Source organism: Sminthopsis crassicaudata, chromosome 4 (genome assembly GCF_048593235.1).
Source record: "Sminthopsis crassicaudata isolate SCR6 chromosome 4, ASM4859323v1, whole genome shotgun sequence".
NCBI classification, from domain to species: Eukaryota; Metazoa; Chordata; class Mammalia; order Dasyuromorphia; family Dasyuridae; genus Sminthopsis; species Sminthopsis crassicaudata.
The window spans coordinates 455,620,376-455,640,170 of NC_133620.1; the positions used below are offsets into that span (position 1 = coordinate 455,620,376).

The following is a 19,795-nucleotide window of genomic DNA, read 5'->3' on the forward strand; positions in this document are numbered from 1 at the left end:
GGTAAAGCAGATCATGGAGGAAGCCGTCACCAGGAAGTTTGTGCATGAAGACAGCAGCCATATCATTGCTCTGTGTGGTAAGTGACGGGGACTGCGTATATGAGAGAGTGGATCTTTGTGGGCAAAAGGAATGGAATGACTCATTGTTTTATCTGTACCCCTAGAACCAGGCCTGGCATGTAAGAGGTGCTTAACAAAGACTCGCTGATTAGGTGAATGAGTAATTAGTACAGAGACGGAGGCAAATTTTGAACCCGTGATTTTGGAGTCATGGGCAATGCGGAATTGTTCCCCACTTCCTTTAAGAGTAGCCTGGTGATTATTTTTTTGTGATGCTGTTTCATTCTTCAATTAATTCTCTTATTCTCATCATTGTTAGTGAACACATTCATATTCTTTCTCTCTCTCTCTCTCTCTCTCTCTCTCTCTCTCTCTCTCTCTCTCTCTCTCTCTCTCTCTCTCTCTCTCTCTCTCTCTCTCTCTCTCTCACACACACACACACACACACACACACACACACACACACACACACACACACACATCTTCCAGGATCAGATGGGGAAAGTTTGAGGTAAACCTAGAACCTTCCTGCCTCTGAATGGATCAAAACTAAAACCTCTAAACTGAATTCACTTCAGATTTCCAGGAAGTTTGTTCTTCCTAAATCCTCAGGAACAAATAGCAAGGAGCTAGCGGCTTTTCACCTTAGGCTGATGAGTGAGGAGAACAGCTGGGTGGGGCAGTGAATAGCATACCACCCCTGGAATCTGGAGTCCCAGAATTCAAATCTAATCTCAGTTACTTACTGTTTTACTAATTTACTGGGCAAGTCATCTAATCCTAATTGTCTCAACAACAATCAAAAAAAAAAATGAGGGCTTTCAAGAGAACTGGGCAGAAATGTTCAGATATTAATCAAATTGTAAGATTTAGAGCTGGGAAACAACTCAGGCCATCTAGCCCAACAACCCCTCCTCATTTCCCAGGTGGGGCTCCCCAAAGGGAAGTGACTTGCCTAAGTTAACACCAGTTATCATGACAGTGCTAGGATTCAGACCTGGGTCCCAATCCAAGATCTTTCCTTTGAAGCACAGAAGCAGGAGAGGAAGAATTGTTTTTCCCAGATCTTTGGCTCTTTGAAGCTCATGGAAGGTTTCTGAGGCTATAGCGTCTGCCCCCACCTTTTGAGGTTTTCTCAGGCCTTTCACATAGTAAGTCACACAGAGGACTGATTGTAATCTATAATGTTTGCTGTGGGAAAATTACATCAGCTCTGATTCAATTGACTTGGAAATGTATTAGGCCGGCCCCTTCCATGTTTAGCTTCCTCTGCTTGCATTGTGCCAGACACAGTACCTTACACATGGTGGGAAGGTTCTGGATTTCCAATCAGGCTTGTGGTTTCACGGACATAGGGAACTCCCAGGTGAGGAAGCTCCCTCGTGCTGTGGGTGAGCACCCACTATACACTACAGGGTTAGCCTGGACCACCGAGAGATCCTGGGACTTGTTCAGCCTCAGCTACTCATCAGAGACAGGTTTTCAACCCGTCATCCTAATTCCAAGACCTGCTCTGTCTTCATGACTGCAACCTTTCCTCTCACACATAATGTTCCCTTATTATGTGTGAGTCAGATTGAGGAAATAGGGCCTTGGACAAGAAAGGAATCGGCCCAGATCTAATCCTAATGGGAACTCTTGCCCTGATTTACCTTATTTGACTTTTACTTTCCCATTTTATAAATGAGGAAACTGAAGTCCAGGCTGCCCACGTGACTTGCCCAGGGTAATAAAGGTCAAATGTGGGGTTTAATTCAATTTCCAGTATTTTGTTTTTTCAGATGCAAAATTATAGAATTTTCTCATTATAGAACAAGAGAAATTTAACTCAAAAATGTTAGCCTAAAGACTGGCACAAGCTTCAAACTTCCATTCCAACTTAGTCATGGGTTAGCCGGACACCTGGACCTTCTCGGTAAGATTTAGCTTCTATCCCAGTCCCGTTACCGTGCCTAGAGCCAGGGCCTTGTGACCTATAGCCATCCATCCCATTTGTGAGGCTTCAGCAGCCCCCAGCCAGCTCACACCTCACCCAGAACATATTTATAGGTCATAAGATTTTTGAGCTAAAAGGGTCTTAGAAAGCATCCTTTTGAACTCCCTCATTTTATAGAGGGAGGATCCTTGAGACCCTAGAAGGGAAACGATTCACTTAACTTTACAAACCTAGCTTTTGAACCCAGCCATGATCACATACCATTCCTGAACTGGACTCCATCTCCTGGCTGCCCTGAAGGCTCTCTTTCCTCATCTCTGTCTCCGAGAATCCGCAGTTTCCTTCAAGACTCAGGCCATAGGCTACTTCCTACAGCAGGCTATGCAGGCTCGGGGCACTCTCCTTCCTCAGATGATCATTCATGTATTTGCTTTTGGAGGACATGGGTAAGAGACCGCACAGAGTCAGGAATAGAGAGCTGATCTTAGAGGGTTCAAATTCTGACTAGGCGACCCTTGGCAAATCAATGGACCCCCAGGCAACTGTCTAAGCCTTTAAAACTAAGCAGAGAATGTGCTGAAGCACTTCCCTCCATGCAGTCAGTTATCTTTATACAAGTTGGTACCTCCATCCCTTCCTTAAAGACAAAGCTTTCTTTGTACATGGCATACCGCTAGAATTCTGTCATATCCTTCCCTAACTGTGTGATTCTGGGCAAGTCACTTAATCTCTCTGCCTTAACTGTTTATCTGCAAAGGAAGTCCAGCTTCTGTCTCCCAGGGTAACTCATATGCTTTGCAAACTTTAAAAGACTCTTTTTTTTTTTTTTTTTTTTTTTCATTTTTCCAAATTTTCCCCTCCCTCCCTCCACTCCCTCCCCCCGATGACAGGCAATCCCATACATTTTACATGTGTTACAGTATAACCTAGATACAATATATGTGTGTAAATACCATTTTCTTGTTGCACGTTAAGTATTGGATTCCGAAGGTATAAGTAACCTGGGTAGATAGACAGTAGTGCTAACAATTTACATTCACTTCCCAGTGTTCCTTCTCTGGGTGTAGTTGTTTCTGTCCATCATTGATCAATTGGAAGTGAGTTGGATCTTCTTTATGTTGAAGATTTCCACGTCCATCAGAATACCTCTTCATACAGCATTGAAGTGTATAGTGATCTTCTGGTCCTGCTCGTTTCACTCAGCATCAGTTCATGTAAGTCTCTCCAGGCCTCTCTGTATTCCTCCTGCTGGTCATTTCTTACAGAGCAATAATATTCCATAACCTTCATATACCACAATTTACCCAACCATTCTCCAATTGATGGACTAAAAGACTCTTTTAAAATGATAAATTATCGGGACAGCTAGTTGGTGCAGTGGATAGAAGCCCTGAAGTCAGGAGGTCCTGAGTTCAAATGTGACCTCAGACACTTAACATTTCCTGGCTGTGTGACCCCAGGCAAGTCACTTAACCCCAATTGCCTCAGCAAAAAAAATTAAAAGATAAATTATTTTTATTGTTTTAAGTGCTTATTGGGTTGGATCAGCATCTTATGGTTATCTCTTCATATCCTATACCACCCAAGTTGAGAGCAGTGAGCTGTCATAGACTGGGGAGGTAGTCAGAGATCTTGGATTCAGATCCTGCCTCTGATACTGATTCCTGGTGTAACTTCAGAAAGCAAGTGGAGACCTATCTGGGTCTCTGTTTTTTGAATTGTAAAGCTGAAGAGGTTGAGGTAGACATCCTCTAGAGACTTCTGGATCTAAATCTGTAATCCTGGGTGATCTCTTGTGATGATTCTGCATTGACCACACCTAGCTTTCGCCCCTCATGGAACACCAGTGGGCAGGCAGGGAAGGTCTAGGGGAGGAGGCTGGAGGCTGGCAAGCTAAGCAGAAGGAGGGTTTCCCAGTGAAGCCAGGGGGCGGGGGAGCAGTAGCCCCCATCCCCAACTCATCTGTGAGCCATCCAGCAAGACTCCCCAGAGTAATGGCCGAGCCTAGTTCTTTCTAACAGTGGCTAATGTAGACCGCACTTCAGCTGTGCCAGCAATGGAATGAGCAAGGGAAGCTTGAAGTGTGTTCTCAGCCTCCCCTCAAAGTGATAACAATGTGGTATTATTATATTTGTCTCATTTATCTTATCTCTTTGGGTACATTTGAAGAGCATTTTTCCTGATCCCCAGAAGTGAAGGGCATCCTCTTCATTATACAGATAAGGTAACAGAGGCCCCAGAGAGCATGGGACTTACCCTCAAGGTCACTGGGGGAGTTCATGATGGAGCAGCATCTTCTGACTTGTTCCTCCATTGAATCAGGCAGTCTCACCCAATTTGATTGAATTTGAATTCCCTTTCCCCACCCCACACATGGAAAACCTGGGACAAAGACTCCGCTCTCCAGGTTCTTGAGCCTGGAATGGAGATAAGAAATACCACCCTGCCTTGGACAGCTAGGAGGTGGCTCTACTCAGGGTTGCTAGGGATCATGGTAACAAGAGGTAATCCATAGCTGTTACAGCCAAGCAAGGCTGTGAGAGCAGAAGTAAAGGGAGTAAAGAGAGAAATCTTTCTGACTCCAAGTCTCTTATCCCATCCATTAGGATATGTTTGCCAATTGTCAAGAAGCAATAGGGCCATATCTCGTCAATGTGACTCTTGTCCTTCCCTAAATTCTCTCTGTATTCTGGGGACCTTCCAGTTGCTCTAACTCTCTACTAATCCCGACAAGACCCTTCTGTGTACTCACATCTATACTTGTAGACACAGGAAGGATAGCCTACTGCCCTATATGTCCCTCCGGAGTTTCCGTCATCCTGAGCTGTAAGCATCCTAAGCCACTGATGCCCTGGCTTCCACTCTCCACTGCTCCAGAGTCCTTCGTGTCATCTCCATTCCTGCCTCGTCCCCTCCTTATTTGTGCCCTCTAGAACTGCCATCCTAGTTAACGGGGGCCCTTCATGGGAGACTTGTACTCTTCTTTGTATACATCTTGTATTTAATGTTTTATACAAATATGATTCCCCCCGATAGAATATAAGCTCTTTGAGGGCTGGGGCTAAGTTTTTGGGTCTTTGTATTCCCAGTGCCTCATGCAGTGCCTGACAGCATTAAGTGCACAAAAATGGCTGGATCGTGTCTATTTTGGGAGGCCTGGATAGACAGCAGTTGTTAGTTAAAGATCTGAGAATATCAATGGACTGCAAGCTCAGTATGAGTCAGCAGTGCAACATGGCAGCCAAAAAAGCTAGTGTGACTTGGGGCTCTGTTAAGAGGAGCAGGGCTTCCAGGAGCAGGGAGGCGATGGTCTAGCATACCTCTGGAGTATTGGGTTTGGCTTGGGCCACTGAGCTTGGTTCAAGAATGACATTGATAAACTGGGGGATGGATGGATTGGGGCAAACCAAGATGGCAGATGTCCTTGAGTATATTATATGAAGAGCTATAGAAAGAACAGGGGAAGAGAAGCCCAGGGGGAACATAATTGTCTCCAAATCTGTGAAGGGTTGTCATGTGGAAAAGTGACTGGACACCAGGAGAATGGGTAGGAATTGCCAAGTGATCAATTTAAACTTGTATCAGGAAAAACTTCCTAAGAAGTGGGGCTTTCCAAAAGCGGAATGAGCCTCTGGTAGGTCTCCCCACACACTTCGGAGGTCTAGGAGCAGAGACTAGACAACTACTTAGTGGTCATGGTGTGGACATATTTCTGAGGCAGGGGTTGGATTATATTGGCACTGAGGGCCCCTCTCAGCTCTCCTCTGCTGCTGGTGTCCCAGTGCTCTTCTTTGTGGGCCTCTTTCACCCAACAAGAGTAATTGTCATCACTGTTCTGTTGCTGATGGACTTGGTAATGAGAATCCAGGCTAAGTTTTGAGAAGGGAAGTCCTCCAGTGCTGGGCTTAAAGAATTCAAATCCTGTCTCAGATACTTAACAGTTGTATGGCCCTGGGCAAGTCACTTAATTGTGCTCAGCCTCAGCTTCTTCATCTGAAAAAATGAGACTTAATCAGTGGCTTCTGGGATCCCTTCCTGCTCCAGATCTTTGATCCTTTGAACCTGATAAACTTATCACCAATTTGGTCCCAACACTGCCCAAAGATCCTCTCCTAAGACCGAGGTGAAATCAGCCTAGTAGAGACAGGGGACAAAAGGATGGATCCTTGAAGGGGAACCATTGTCATGATCAGTTCAGTGCTCCAAATGGATTTGTGATCTCACTAAGGTGTGTATTCCCTCTAAGGTGGCAGACTGTAGCCCATCCTGTGTCTTTCCTCAAAGGGACTAGCCAACATGCTGGCATTCTGGCTTCCGTTCTCCCATTCTCTTGATCTTCTCTGGATGCCAAACTGTGCAGCTGATTATCCTCCGCTCCCACTACGTGGCCAGCCCTTTCTTTCCCCCCTAAGTCATACTTTTTATAGGATACCCTTTATACCACCCCATGGGCCACTCCCTTGTGTGTAGCATGTGGTCTGTTCATTTTCACCATGCGTTTTTCTATTGTCCTTTAGGTGATCCTAAGGGACTAAATCACTCAAAAAATAAGGGCTAAAATTAATCAAGGCTCAGCAGTGGGATTCCTGGGACAAAAGTTTATACATCAAAGCCAGGTGCATTTCAGAAGCCAAGGCCAGTCAGGTCTGAGCCTCAGACCCGGGGAGGAGCCAGGGAATTCCAAGTGGAGCCAGAGAATCCATGTGCATTCGGGAAGCTGCTGTACCGTGGGTGTGTCCATTCTTGCTCCAGAACCTGTCTGTCCAGTTGGAGAAGCTGGCCGGGTTCCGGCTCACAGACGTTTGTTTGAAGAAGGAGGCTTTGTTTGCCAGCAGAGGGGGGGGCTGTGCAGGAAGAAGGGAGAGAGAGAGACTCTGTGTGTGTGTGTGTGTGTGTGTGTGTGTGTGTGTGTGTGTGTGTGTGTGTGTGTGTGTGTGTTTTTTGCTCATAGTACTACCACTAGGGATGTTCACCTTTCTAATTTGAACAACCAGAGGGATTTCCCACCTCACTATCTCCAAGATGGATGCAAAACTATCTCTGTTCTTGCCTTTTAGGAATTAGTTCCAGAAGGTTAGGGTTCCAAGTACAAATTATCATGAGTTTTACCTTAATTGAAAATCTTTTGCTCACTAACCCCACACACTCACATATATATTGTATGGATATATATATATATATATATATATATATATATATATATAAGTGCTTACTGTGTGCCTAACCACATGACATAGCTAGCCACTCTGCCTAGCATGGTACTCCAAAAATCAAGGAGGCATCAATTGTGCTCTTTGGAGAAGACAAAGAAACTGCTCTGCCCTCTCCCAGGTGTTCAGGGAGCCTCTCTACCTCTTCACTGAAAAGGGCAAGACTGTGCTACTATTTTATTTGGCTAAAATCTAACCTTTGGTGAGTGGACTGTGAGAGGAGGCTGAGAAAGCTCCCAAGAGGCTCCCGGCCCTCAGGTTCCAGAAGTCCTTCTCTCCCAGAGTGGCTTCCTTGGTGCAGGGAAGAGTATGCTGGTTCAGAGATGAAGAACCCCGATGCTTTTTAAAGATCCTTTCCAGTTCCAAGTCTGTGATTGTTGGGGTTGCTCAGTTCCTGCTCCCGCCATAGGGCATTGCAATGCTCCCCCGTGATCACAGGATGGTTACCATTGGAACTGCTTCCAGACTGGGACTGGGCCCCTCCTCCATAGGAGTGGGAGGTGGGGGTCCTCCCGGGCTCCAAGGAGCAGCAGCAGCGGGGTCTCATGATTCAGCTCCCTGTTGCTAAGCAGCTTTCATTAACAGGGAAAGTCTGCAGTGAGTGGCTCTGGGGAATGGGAAGGAGATGCTAATAAATGAAAAGAGAAGCAGATTCTAGGGAACATTTGCACCCCACCTTGCGTAATAGTGCTGAGAAGCCAGAGTCTCTGCCTCGTGTTTAATGTCTTGGACTCCTGGCTGTTTTTAGTCTTTCTCTCTTTTCCCTACAAGGATTCCTTTTCAAATTGGAGGTTCCTCCATCCCTGCCCCCCCTCCCGCCCCACTTTCCTCTCTGCCCTATTCGGTGAATTACTCATTTTCAGGGGATCACATGAATCTCACTCCTCAAAATCCCATAATGGCAGAGCCAGAAGGGACCTAAGCAGCCACATGTGGTCCAATCCATACCTGAAAACCAAAACCCAAAACCATTGCAGTATCCCCAACATCTGGTCATCTGACTTCTGCGTGGAGCCCTGTGGTGGCAGGAGACCCTCTGCCTCCCCAACAGCCTACCCTACCTGGGTAAGATGGAAGTTTTTTCTGACTTCAAACCTAAACCTGCATCCTTGCAATTTCCATTCACTGGCTCCCAGTTCCATCCTCTGGCATTTAGGAAGTCCAAGTTTAATTCTTCCTTTTATAGAACATCTTTAATGTTACTAGAAGATAGCTATCATTCCCTACCCCCACTCTCTTCTTCTCCAAGCTAATCATCTCTAGTTTACTCCACGATCCTCAGATGGCAAGGACTCAAGGCCTTTTACCATCATCAGACTGAGGTGATCAAGATGGGATGGAGATTGCCAAAGGCTATTCTTATTCTGGCTGCTCACCAAGCTCCACTCTTCTTAAACGTCTTCCTCTCAGGCCCCATGACCCTTAAATAACATGGCTCACTTGGTAACCTCAAAGCACTCCAGTGAAGATGAAAGGCTCCTTCTCTGTCCATTCCCAAACAGCTCACCGGCATTGAGATTGTGGGCCCCAGTCTCTTTGATTTTAATTCTAGCTGGAGGTTTTAAGGGCCTTTCTGTTTCTTTTTCTTCTTGAGAAGTCACAGTTCTCTCGGTGATTTGAGGCTGATTTTGAAGATGGATTTGAGCAAGGAATGTAGAGGTGAGAAGTAGAATCTGGTTTTGTTGCGAGACGAGGGTCACCTGAAAAATCACTTCCAAGGGAGTCCTGGGCACCTTGTTCAAGCAGGGGCAGTGGTGAATTTTCAGTTGAGTTTATCAAAGGCATTTAATGTACCCACTACTGTGCAGGACACGGGAGAGATCTTGCCTGAAGGAGATGTCAGTTCTGTTGGCAAGTGAGAAGTCTAAACTCTTACAGCTCAAGGTCACAAATAAAATTGATCCACACTGGGGAACTGGGCCTGAACATTCAGTCCTTCCTCGAAAGTCACACGTAGTTGAATCCTTGGCTCAATGCCCCTGAGCAGGCTAGGCTCACGGAATTGCTGTTACATCCTAATCCCTTTTCCTAGATGTCAGTTCTCTCCTACTCTCATGCTATAAGCATCTCCTCTCTTCCTCATTTTCTCCTCTTCCACACTTGCTCACAATGACTAGGTACACAATCTCTGGTGGCTGGTTTTTAAAAGGCAATGAGATAGCATAGTGAAGAGAGCATTGATCTTAGAGTCAGGAGGATCTGTGTTCAAATTCAACCATAGATACTTGATACTAACTGTTTGACCTGGGCCAGTCACTTACCCCGAGTTGCATCAGAAAAAAAAGTTGTCATTTACAAGAACATGTCTGTGGGACTACAGAGAAGGTATATATTTCTGGGAAAATCTCCCCAGATAAAAGCAGGCAGTTGTGTGTTGGACAGAAGCATGGATCTGAACTCTAAAGATAGGGGTTCACTTCTCCCTCTATCACTCACCAGGTGAATTTTTCCATCTTCCTCTGTAAAATAAACATGGTTAGACTTGCTCAGGGATACTTAATTTCATTAACATTTTAAAGAAATATTTGGATAACTTTACTTCAGTATAATTGCTCTCCTTTGTAATCCTACTTGTTTTTATTTTATGCATTAAAATACATTATTCTCAGAAGGGGTTGGGGTCTATCACTTACACAGGTTCAGAATTGGGCTTCATGAACTCTTCAGTCTCTGATAGCCTTTAATCTATAATGAGCCTATGAAGAGAATTTTCTCTCTTCATACAATCAAACAGCCCAATTATAGATTTCTAGCTCTAGAGTAGAGGTACTAGAAATCATCTAGTCAACCCCTTTGTTTTACAGCGGACTTTACAGACTTAAGCCCAGGAAGTTTGTTCAAGGTTGCACAAGTAGTAAATGTCAGAATGAGATTTTAGCCTAGATTTTCTGACTCAGTGCAGTGCTCTTTCCACTATATCTTAGGAAGCCGAGATAGTTCAGACTCCTTTATGCTTGATATCAGTACAATTAGCTCTGTCAATAATTTGTACTTTCTCTCCCTGTTCCTAGCACAATATTTCACCTTCAATAGGTGTTTAATAATGGCTGTTCAGTGAGTATATAGATGAATGGATGGATTGGTTAATGAAAGATGAATTCCAGCTTAGAATGAACCACTTTCCTGACTGCCCAGAAACCAGTACCCTGGACAGCTCCCAGCCGGCTACGTGGCAGCTGGAGAGAAGGACAGCAGCAGCTAGCCAGCCTGGCAGTCCCTCCCAGTCTTTCTGGGGGCGGGCTGCTGGAGACACGATTACCTTGTCATGCAGGAAGTTTCAAACATAAATGCGTGGGAAGAAGGCTTGGGGAGGAGGGGGAGGATGTAATGCTGCTGCTGACCTTCTTCCATCAGGCTTCATAAAATCTGGACAGCCAAAGATTTTTAATCCCCCTGAGAGCTTGAGGCTCTCCTTTAGCTTCTTAGAGGCATCCCCCTCACCTGCCAGAATTTCCCCAGGCAGGTCATACTGGCCTGGTCATACTTGCTGTCAGAAGGAAGAAGGTCAACTCACTAGTCAAGATAGATGGGATATTGGGTAATGAAGTCATCCTGTACTACACCCAGGGGAAGGCAGTGAATGAGTCAATCCGGCCTGGGCCTCCCTTTTGAGGAACTGAACTGAACTCTAGGCAGGACTGGATAGAATCTGTGGCCAGTGGAAGGAATGGGGTTGAGTGCCTTTGGCAACAGACAAAACTCTGCCCTCCAAAAGACAGGAAAACTTCCAAGAACATTTGACCCTCTTACTTAGTGGGAACTTCTCTCGGTTTAGGGGAGAAGCTATTTATCAGGTTCTAGATGACCAGATTCTTTTTTTTTTTTAATCTTTGTGTTTATTTTTTTTTTTTTTTACTATGCAATATTATTGGCAGCAAGTCCTGTTTGTTTATGATACATAGTATTCTTTCTGAGCCCAATAATAATTATAACAATAATAAACATTTAGTAAGCACCTACATTCCAGGCACCATGCTAAAAAGTCTTCAAAAAGCCAGTACTCTAGTGGTAGAAATCAATACACAAAGGGAAGCTTTTTAAAAGGGGAAAAAGGATACCAAATACTAGAAGTCATTAAAGTGCCAAAGTAGTGCAGTGGGGGAGAGAGGGGGATGGGGAGAAAACTGTACTGAGCTTCCTTCTTAAATGAAAGTTTTGGAGTTCATAACTCTGGCTTCCAAACAGAGGATAAGGATGAAATATGAGTTAGATGACCAGATTCTAAGAAACAGGATAAGCAGACCTCCAGGGAGGGCCGGGCCTACTGCTACCTTAGGTTAGGAACAGCAACTCTAACCCTGGTTCTTGGCATTTATGGATATGTTCATAAAATCATAAAATATGTGAGAATGGCTCTCCTTTATTTCTGGGCTTAGTTGCTGCCATTTAAGGTTCTGTAATGAGGTTTGGTTCGTCTAATTACCCCCATTGCCCAGCTATCTTTAGTGACTTTCTGCTTGGGCCGTGGCCCCCACAGCCTGGGCTGGAGCTGCTTTTGCCCAAGCCAGAAGAAAGAAATATTGGAAAAGAGTTTGGGGACAGAGAAGGCAAATGTGAGCAAATGAAGCGCCCAGCCTGAGGGTGATGGGGGATTTGGGACCTGTATTCTGAGAAGTTAAGAAAATTGATCCCCCAGAGAGACATAAGTAGCTTATGCTACAGAATTCTGGTCTCTTGGAATCAAGTAAAAAAACCAATTTACTAAACAATCTATGCAAAGCTCTGAGCTCTATGCTTCATGGCCCAGAGTGATCATCTTAGCACACTTGTGAGCTTTCTCATTTCCTGGCCTGCCCCCAACTCCCCTGGAGGTAGATAAAAGCCAGTTGATAGATGGATCAAGACTGGCTCCTTTATTATGTCCCTGAGAAATGTTGTGCAGGGTGGGAGGTGGGAGGGGAAGGGAGTGAGGAGGAGACCAGAAAGGAAAGGAAGACTACTGCCCATCATGAATTTCACTTCCCCATCCCAGTTCCAACCATCTGAGGAGGAATTGCTCTCCTATTTCCATTTAAGCCTAGGTAGGAGGGTTGGTTTCTGGCTTCTGGGATGAGCCAGAAAGGATGAATTCCCCCAAAAGCTGGAGCAGAAAACCAGCTTCCCTGCTGTGAGCCGGGGGAGCACACACCTCAGTTACCATAGAGATGCTCATTCCGAGTGGAGGCAGCCCTGCTCTGTGCTCCCAACGCAGAAATAACCAGCCAGAAAACAGAGAGGCCAGTGGGAGAGAGAAAAGAGGAGACCTTTCCTGTTTTGTTCCATCCTTGGCCACATCTAGAATAAGACCCTTACCTCTTCCTTTCCAGTTCGTCCTGGAGCTAACAATAGAAGTGTCTACACTCTCTCAAGAGTGGAGTCCATGGTCCTAGCAGGGATCACCAGGGGTCATTCCTTCCCTCTTCTAGCCAAGAAAGGGTCTTGCCTGAATGATCTCCAGAAATTAAATCTTTGCCTTCTAACATTTTTTTCATCCTAATGATCAACCTAATGGTGCTGGTGTCCCAGACTCTATAGCTCTGTCTCCCTTAAATCCAACTCATGAGAAAGAAAGACATCACCTCCTTGGTCCTCTTCAAAAACAAAGGATGAACAAGAACAACAACTTAGGAACCAGGTTCAGATCCCACTTCTGAAGCATTTACTACCCGAGAGACTTTGGGCAGGTCACCTAAACCCTCTGTGCCTCAGTTTCCTCATTTGTAAAATGAAAGGAGCTAGACTAGGTGGTTTCTAAAGCCCCTTCTAGCTCTCTGATTTCTTTCCTATTGGGTTTTCCCTTGGAAATTCAGATTGAGAAGGATATTCTTGGGATCTTGCATATGAGATGAAACTTTTCTCTCTCCTATTTCACCATGGCACCCCCAAGTGTTCTGCTACCAGATGGTTGTTAGAAGAATACAGGTCAACCCTGATGGGGATCCCAGTGCTCACCATTCCCTCACCCAGTCCTAGGCTCTGCTTGCCTTGAGCACTCATTACCTGTTACTTTTGGCTCCAGTTAAGAGATGAACAGTAGGGAATTTTAACCAGGAGTCCTGTCCCTTTGGATCACTGCTTGGATGGTCTCTGGCCCTATACCTAAGGAGTGCTGGATGCAGTGGCAGATGAAGCTGTCCCCATGGGCTGGGAGACTAACAAGTAGCAGGATCCTCTGTCCCTCCCCACCCCTCAGCAAGTTGTATAGAGAGCCATATGCTTGGCAATGCCTAGCCAGCTGAAAGTCTCTATAGCAACTGCAGCCCAGCTTCCCCCAGGGGTTCAGGTGGGAGGGGGCAGATGCCTAGAGGTAGCTTGTAGCATAGGCAGCAGGGATGGGGGCAGAAGTCTGGCAAAGGAGGGTTACCCACTCTCTATTAGCTCAGAGTTTGAGCTCTGGCTGCCATCTGGACACTATAAAAAGAGACCCGAGTTTCTATGTCTCAATCCCCAGTTTTTCTAGCCTGGGATGCCCCAAGATGGGGCCCTCAGGATATCAAAATGAGATTACCTGATTTACCCCAAACCCCAATTTTTTACAGTCTCATTTTCATTAATATCTTACCTGTTTAAATCAACTTGATTTACAAATATCTCTCTCTCCATTGTCCTCACCAGTGGGCTTCAGAATAAAGATGAACAAAGCAGAAAAATCAGTCACCAAAACATCACAGTTTATCCAACATCCCACACCCCGCGTACCCAACCCCTATCCAAAAAGATGCAGGGAAGCCTGAATCCCAGCCTCTAAACCCAAAGCAGGATCCATGGTGATAGACAGGACTCCACAGGGCTCAGAAATGTCTCAGGGACTTGCGACCTCTGATTCAGGACCTTGGATAAGGGAACTGGGCTTAGTGTGGGCAGATGGGTAGGGATCAAGAAGGGTCTTCTGGGCATCCTGAATCCTCTCTCATGAGTTCCATGTTGCATTGTCTCCCCAGCCCAACTTAGCTTTCTTCCTAAATCTGGGATTGGGTGGGTTTGAGACTCCCGTTCTTCACCTTACTGCCTTGTCTCCTGAAATTGGGCTGGATGATGGCTTATGCTGGAGAACTGAGGCGGGGGCTACCTCAGCAGGTCTAGACTGCTACAAAACTGGTGAGATCAAGGTTCAGCATCAGATTGGGTCAGAAGGGGTGGAAGCAGATGGAAGAGCAAGTATCCAAGTCATTAGATTTAGAGGTGGAAGGAACTTTATGGATCCTTGAGTCAAACTTGTTTATTTTACAGATAGGAAAACTGAGGCACCGAGAGGCTTAAGTGACTCACTAAATCACACAGTTAGTAAAGTTCTAAGGAAGTTTTGAATTGATTTCTTCATAAGCTTCAAGCCTGTCCTACTCTAGATCAGACTATGGGATCTGTAGGCTTAGAAACTTTTCTGGAAATAGCATTATTGGGGGTGAATAGAAGCCACCAAGCCTGCTCAATGTATGGAGCATGAAGTATGATGGTGTATGAAGCAGAGCTGGGCCTAATTTGACCATGATGCCAGGCAGTGAGAGCCAGGTACACTTCTTCCTGGGAAATTTAGCTCCATCCCAAGAACATGAAAGCTGCCAGACACTTCCCCAGATAGACAGCCAGGAGCCCCTCCTCCTGCCTCAGGTAGTTACTGGGAGCCCCAGCACACTTTCCTTGGGTGTCTATGGTGTGCCGAACACTCTAGGAGGTGCTGGATATAGAAGGATGCCAGGAGAGTCCCTGTGCTTCAAGAGCTTTGAATGTACTTGGGGAAGCAAGACAGACATGAACGGCCAATAAGAGTACAAGGTAACATGCTAGACAGCCCCAAAGTCAGGAAGATCTGGATTGAAGTTGAGCCTGATATATATGACTCTGAATCAGTCACTTAACCTCTTAGTTAGCTTAGTTAGCTGCCCCCAAGCAGCTGCTAAATGTAAATTGAAGAGCTGGAGAGGGAGTTTTTTCACAGGCAGTTGACTATACCAAAGGCATCATGCATCTGCCTTATTCTCTCCTCCAAAAATAAAAGACCAAAGTAGTGGCAGGGGGCAGGGATTGAATATTTATAAAGCACCTATATTGCTAGACCCTGTGCTAAGGGATCTACAAATATTATCTTTGATCCTCAGCACCCTGAAGTAGGTTCTACCATTTTACATTTGGGGAAACTGAGGGAAACAGAGGTTAAGTGATTTGTCCATCTATCTCCAAGGCAGTTGGCACCAAAGTTCAAATCTCAGCTTTGCTATTTAACTACATGCCTGACCTGGAACAACCAATCAAGTATTTAAGCATATCTATTATTGCCAAGGGCAGTCAGGTGGCACAGTGGATAGAATGCTGGTTCTGGAATCAAGAAAACTTGAGTTCAAATCTAATTTCAGACACTTACTAGCTGTGTGACCCTAAGAACTCACTTTATTCTGCCTCAGTTTCCTCATCTTTACAATAAAGTGGAGTAAAAATGGTAAACCATTCCAGTATGAGTTCCAAGAAAACTCCCAAACGGGGTCAGACATGCCTGAAATGATTAAGCAGCAATAATTATATTGGGTACCTGTGTTGGGTGCCTGGGATGCAAATAAAAAGAATAAAATATCCCTATTAGCATTGAATTTATATTCTTTCTGGGCCTCAGGTTCCTCACCTCTAAATCAAGGGCACTTGATCAGGTTTGTTCCAGCTTTGAATCTGTGGTCCAGTTGAGGGCTCTTAGATAGGAAGAATATAATCCCCATTCATGAAGTCTGTGATTTGGATTGGCACAGCACTAGAGGTCACTGAGGACTGAAGTGGTAAAGAAAGGCTTTCTAGAGGAAGTGGGTTTGAATCCCTCCTCTAAAAGAATAGGACTAAAAAACAAACAAACAAACAAACAAAAATTGTATATATATATATATATGGGGGTAGTTAGGTGGTGCAGTGGATAGAGCACCAGCCCTGAATTCAGGAGGACCGGGGGACTGGAGTTCAAATCTGGTCTCAGACACTTAACACTTCCTGGCTGTGTGACCCTGGACAAGTCACTTAACCCCAATTGCCTCAGGGGAAAAAAAAAAAAAAAAGACTTGGTCAAGAAGAGAGAAGCAGACATCCTGAACAAGGAGAACAGCTTGAGCAAATGTGTAGAGATGGGAATTCAAGTAGCATACTTGGGGAAAAATGAGTAAGAATCTGCTGGAAGCTTCACAAAGTGCTCTCTTCACCATGGTCCTATCAGACAGGAAGTGCAAATGTTTGTCATCCTCTTTAGGACTAAGAACCTGAAGCTGAGAGTGACTTACAGGAAACTGAAATGCAAAACACAAGTGACTTGCTAATGGAATCAGGGACTTAGAGCTGAAGGGACATGAAGTCATTTAGTCCAAATAGAAGCAAAAACAAGAGTTGTGACTTTGCCAGGTCACACAAAAAGTGGCAAACGAAGGGTTTGAACCAAGGAGGGTTTAGTCTTTATTGATTCCTTCCCCCAGTTGTATCCGTTGCCATGAAGCCCTCATATGATGGGTCTAGAGGGCAGCTCTGGCTTAAAAAAAGCCCCTGTGTAATGGGAAAGGCTCCAAAGCCATACAAGTACAAAATATCAGAGCTAGAATTCAAATCCAGATCTCCAGGGCCATCTCCAATGGTCCCTGTCTCTATCTGGCCATTGGAGAAAGTAAGGAAGGTGACCTTGTACAGTCCTCCATCACTCAAATCCAATTCACTTGCAAGTCATGGCATCCCCTCCTGATATCATGGTCCTCTTCAAAAAAGAAGGACAAAGGGGCAGCTAGGTAGTGCAGTAGAGCATCAGCCCTGATGTCAGGAGGACCTGAGTTCAAATTTAGCCTCAGACATTTAACACTTCCTGGCTGTGTGACCCTGGGCAAGAAACTTAACCCCAATTGCCTCAGCACAAAAAAAGAATGAAGGACAAACAACAAATTAGTTAATAAATTCACTCTAGAACAGGAAATATCTTGTTCTCTCTTCCCCTTTTCTATCCTCTCTCCTCAATCTGTCTCTTGATTCTATTTCTAACTATCTCAATTTCTTTTATCGTGGACCTAGTGGGATACTGGTAATGTTTGACCAAACTCTCCAGAAAAAAGAATATAAATGAAACTTTTAAGTTTTTTTATTATTAACATTTTCTCCATGACATTTGAGGCAGGGACATGATTAATCTGACAACCTTGTCTGGAATGGATTATAAAGGGCAGAGACTGGACATAGAGAAACAAGTCCAGAAAAGAGAGACGGAGACAGCCATTGCTGGATGTTGTTCTTCACTCCTATTGTATCAGCCTGACCTCTTCGATAGCCTCTGATGACCAGTCATGGTGCTGACTGATTAAGCAATTAGTGCACACTTTCCCCCAAATTATTTAATTTACTTTTAAGGCTTAGATCTGAGAAGGGGCTTGATTGGTCAAACAGCTTGTTAATGGCAGAGCCTGGATCATAGATTATTTAGATCATCCTAGATCCTAAATCATCTACATGATCCCGTATCTAGAGCTGGGAAGGAGCTCAGAGGCTTCCCAATCTCCTCATTTTACAGATGAGGAAACTGAGGTCCAGGGAGTAATAAAGTGACTTGTCTGAGGTGATCCTAATAATAAGGATGTACAAGATTGTACAAAATGGTGGGCATGGGGTATCATCATAGACTATTGTTTTCATGATCATCCTTGCCACAATGATGGAGGAAGATAAGAGATATGGGCTTGGCTCTCACTTTGTCAGCATCGTTCTAAAGGACCTGTGGCTGTGGAGCAAGGGGCATGTTGTTTGTGAAACGATTGGCTCCTCGTGAGAATCTTGGTTTTCCCTTCAGCCCCAGCATGATGGGTGGGGCTCGATGGCTGCAGAGGAAGCCGAGCACTCGGTTCCCCACTTCTCCAGCCCTGCCTCTTTAGCCATTTGTCTACACCCTGGGGAAGGTGGGGAGACTAATGAGTCATTATCCTGTCAATTAGTCACATCCTTGTGTTCGCTGCAAATTGCTGCCACCTGCCTTTGCTCTGGCAGCCAAGGACAGCATTGAGCACTGCCCCCTTCCACAATGGCTCTTTCTTCTTCGGATATGGACAGCAGAAGACCAGTGTCAGCTCAAGCCGCTGCTGGTCAGCGACTTGAAGGAAAAGGGCTTTTCTTGAGCTAGAACTCCCCAGCCTTCCAGCCCCATCGAGTTAGGGCTTCATGGCAATGGGTGGGGACAACTGGGGGAAGGAACCAATAAAGACTAAATCCTCCTTGGTTCTAACCCTTCCTTTGTCAATCTTGGCAAAGTCACTTAGCTCTTGTTTCTGCTTCTGAGTGAAGAGTTTGGACCTCATGTCCCTTCAAGCTCTAAACCTATGATTGTGTCCTTTGCACCTCAGTTTGCTCATTTGTAATATGAGAGAATTGAACTAATTGACTTCTGTGAACTTGCTCTCACACATATTTGTCAGGCACAAGTACAAACACAGAGACCAATTGATATATTTGTGTGTGTGTGTGTGTGTGTGTGTGTGTGTATAAATATAAATGTTCATAGATGAATTAAAAACCTACAATCACACCCAGGTGTACCCAGAGGCAGACACAAAGTAGTCAGGGTTCTAATGCTAGCTAGTTGTGGAACCTCAGCCAAGTCAATTCGCTGATTCTGTAAAAGGAGGCGATGGGACTTACGCTCGAAGCTCTCTTTGGATCTAACAATCTGTGAGTCTTTAAACCCACAAATATAGATAGAATGTAGTCTGTGCCCTTCCCGGCCTCTAGCCTGTCCACCATTTCTTCAGACATGTGGTAAGCAATGTCCAGAGGGAGAAATTCGGTCTTTCCCCTAAATCAAGCCTATAAAAACAGCCCCAGAGGGCCTGGAAACCTCCTTTTGCTCCCTGCTGCTGCTCATCAATAATGAAGGAGTTGTTGTCAGTCCTGATAACCGCAGCATCAGCTCCATCAATATTTGATGGTTTCTCCAGAGCCTGGTTCCTTAGCAACCACAGTATCCATGGGCCCTGGGAGGCCTGGCTGGCTTCTGCTGCTCCCCATGCCCTTGGTCCTGACACTACCCATCATGTTCTCCCTCTCCGGGGGGGGGGGGTGCAGATAGGCAGAGGAGACGGATCTGCTCTGCACACACGCTCCCTGCCCCCACATAGTCAAATGCTAGTTGGATGTGCTGGTGGGAAACAGGGGAGGGAGGTGGAGGGGGCGCACCCTGCCTTAGAGCAGGAGCAGAAAATGAGCTATCTGGCCCCATGAGCATTGGGAGGGCAGGGTCCCATCCAAGCATGTTTCTGCCTGAGCAGGAAAATGAGAGCTGAGTGTCTAAGAGGGAGACATCCGTGGTACAGAAAGAGTGCCGAATTTGGGGTCAGAGGTCTGGGTTCAAATTACCCCTTCTACTTGCTTCTTGCATGACCTGGGGCTTTCTGAGGCTGGGTTCCCTATTGGCTCCCAGGGTCCCTTTTAGGCTCTGAATCCTTTTAGTAATGTTTAAGATCAGTAGGAGCAAGCTGAAAACAGAATGGATCAGTTCATGAATTCTCCACTTCACTGGAATCCTCCAAACAGGTCCCTGACTTGGGTGATAGATGAGGCAAAATGGACTAGTCAGGGATGACTATGAAGAGAGAGTATTTTGGGTTAGATGTGGGTTGGA

The 19,795-nt window shown here is 45.3% G+C and overlaps 1 protein-coding gene across 5 annotated transcripts in view; it reads left to right on the forward strand.

The window, feature by feature from the left end:
* The window catches only part of SGSM2 (small G protein signaling modulator 2), a 67,219-nt gene that overhangs the window by 3,254 nt on the left and 44,170 nt on the right, over window positions 1-19,795 (forward strand). For all 5 annotated transcript variants that reach the window (XM_074263876.1, XM_074263873.1, XM_074263877.1 and 2 more), the window contains exon 2: window positions 2-77. In XM_074263876.1, the coding sequence (XP_074119977.1) occupies window positions 2-77 (76 nt within the window). The remainder of the gene's footprint in view (window position 1; window positions 78-19,795) is intronic.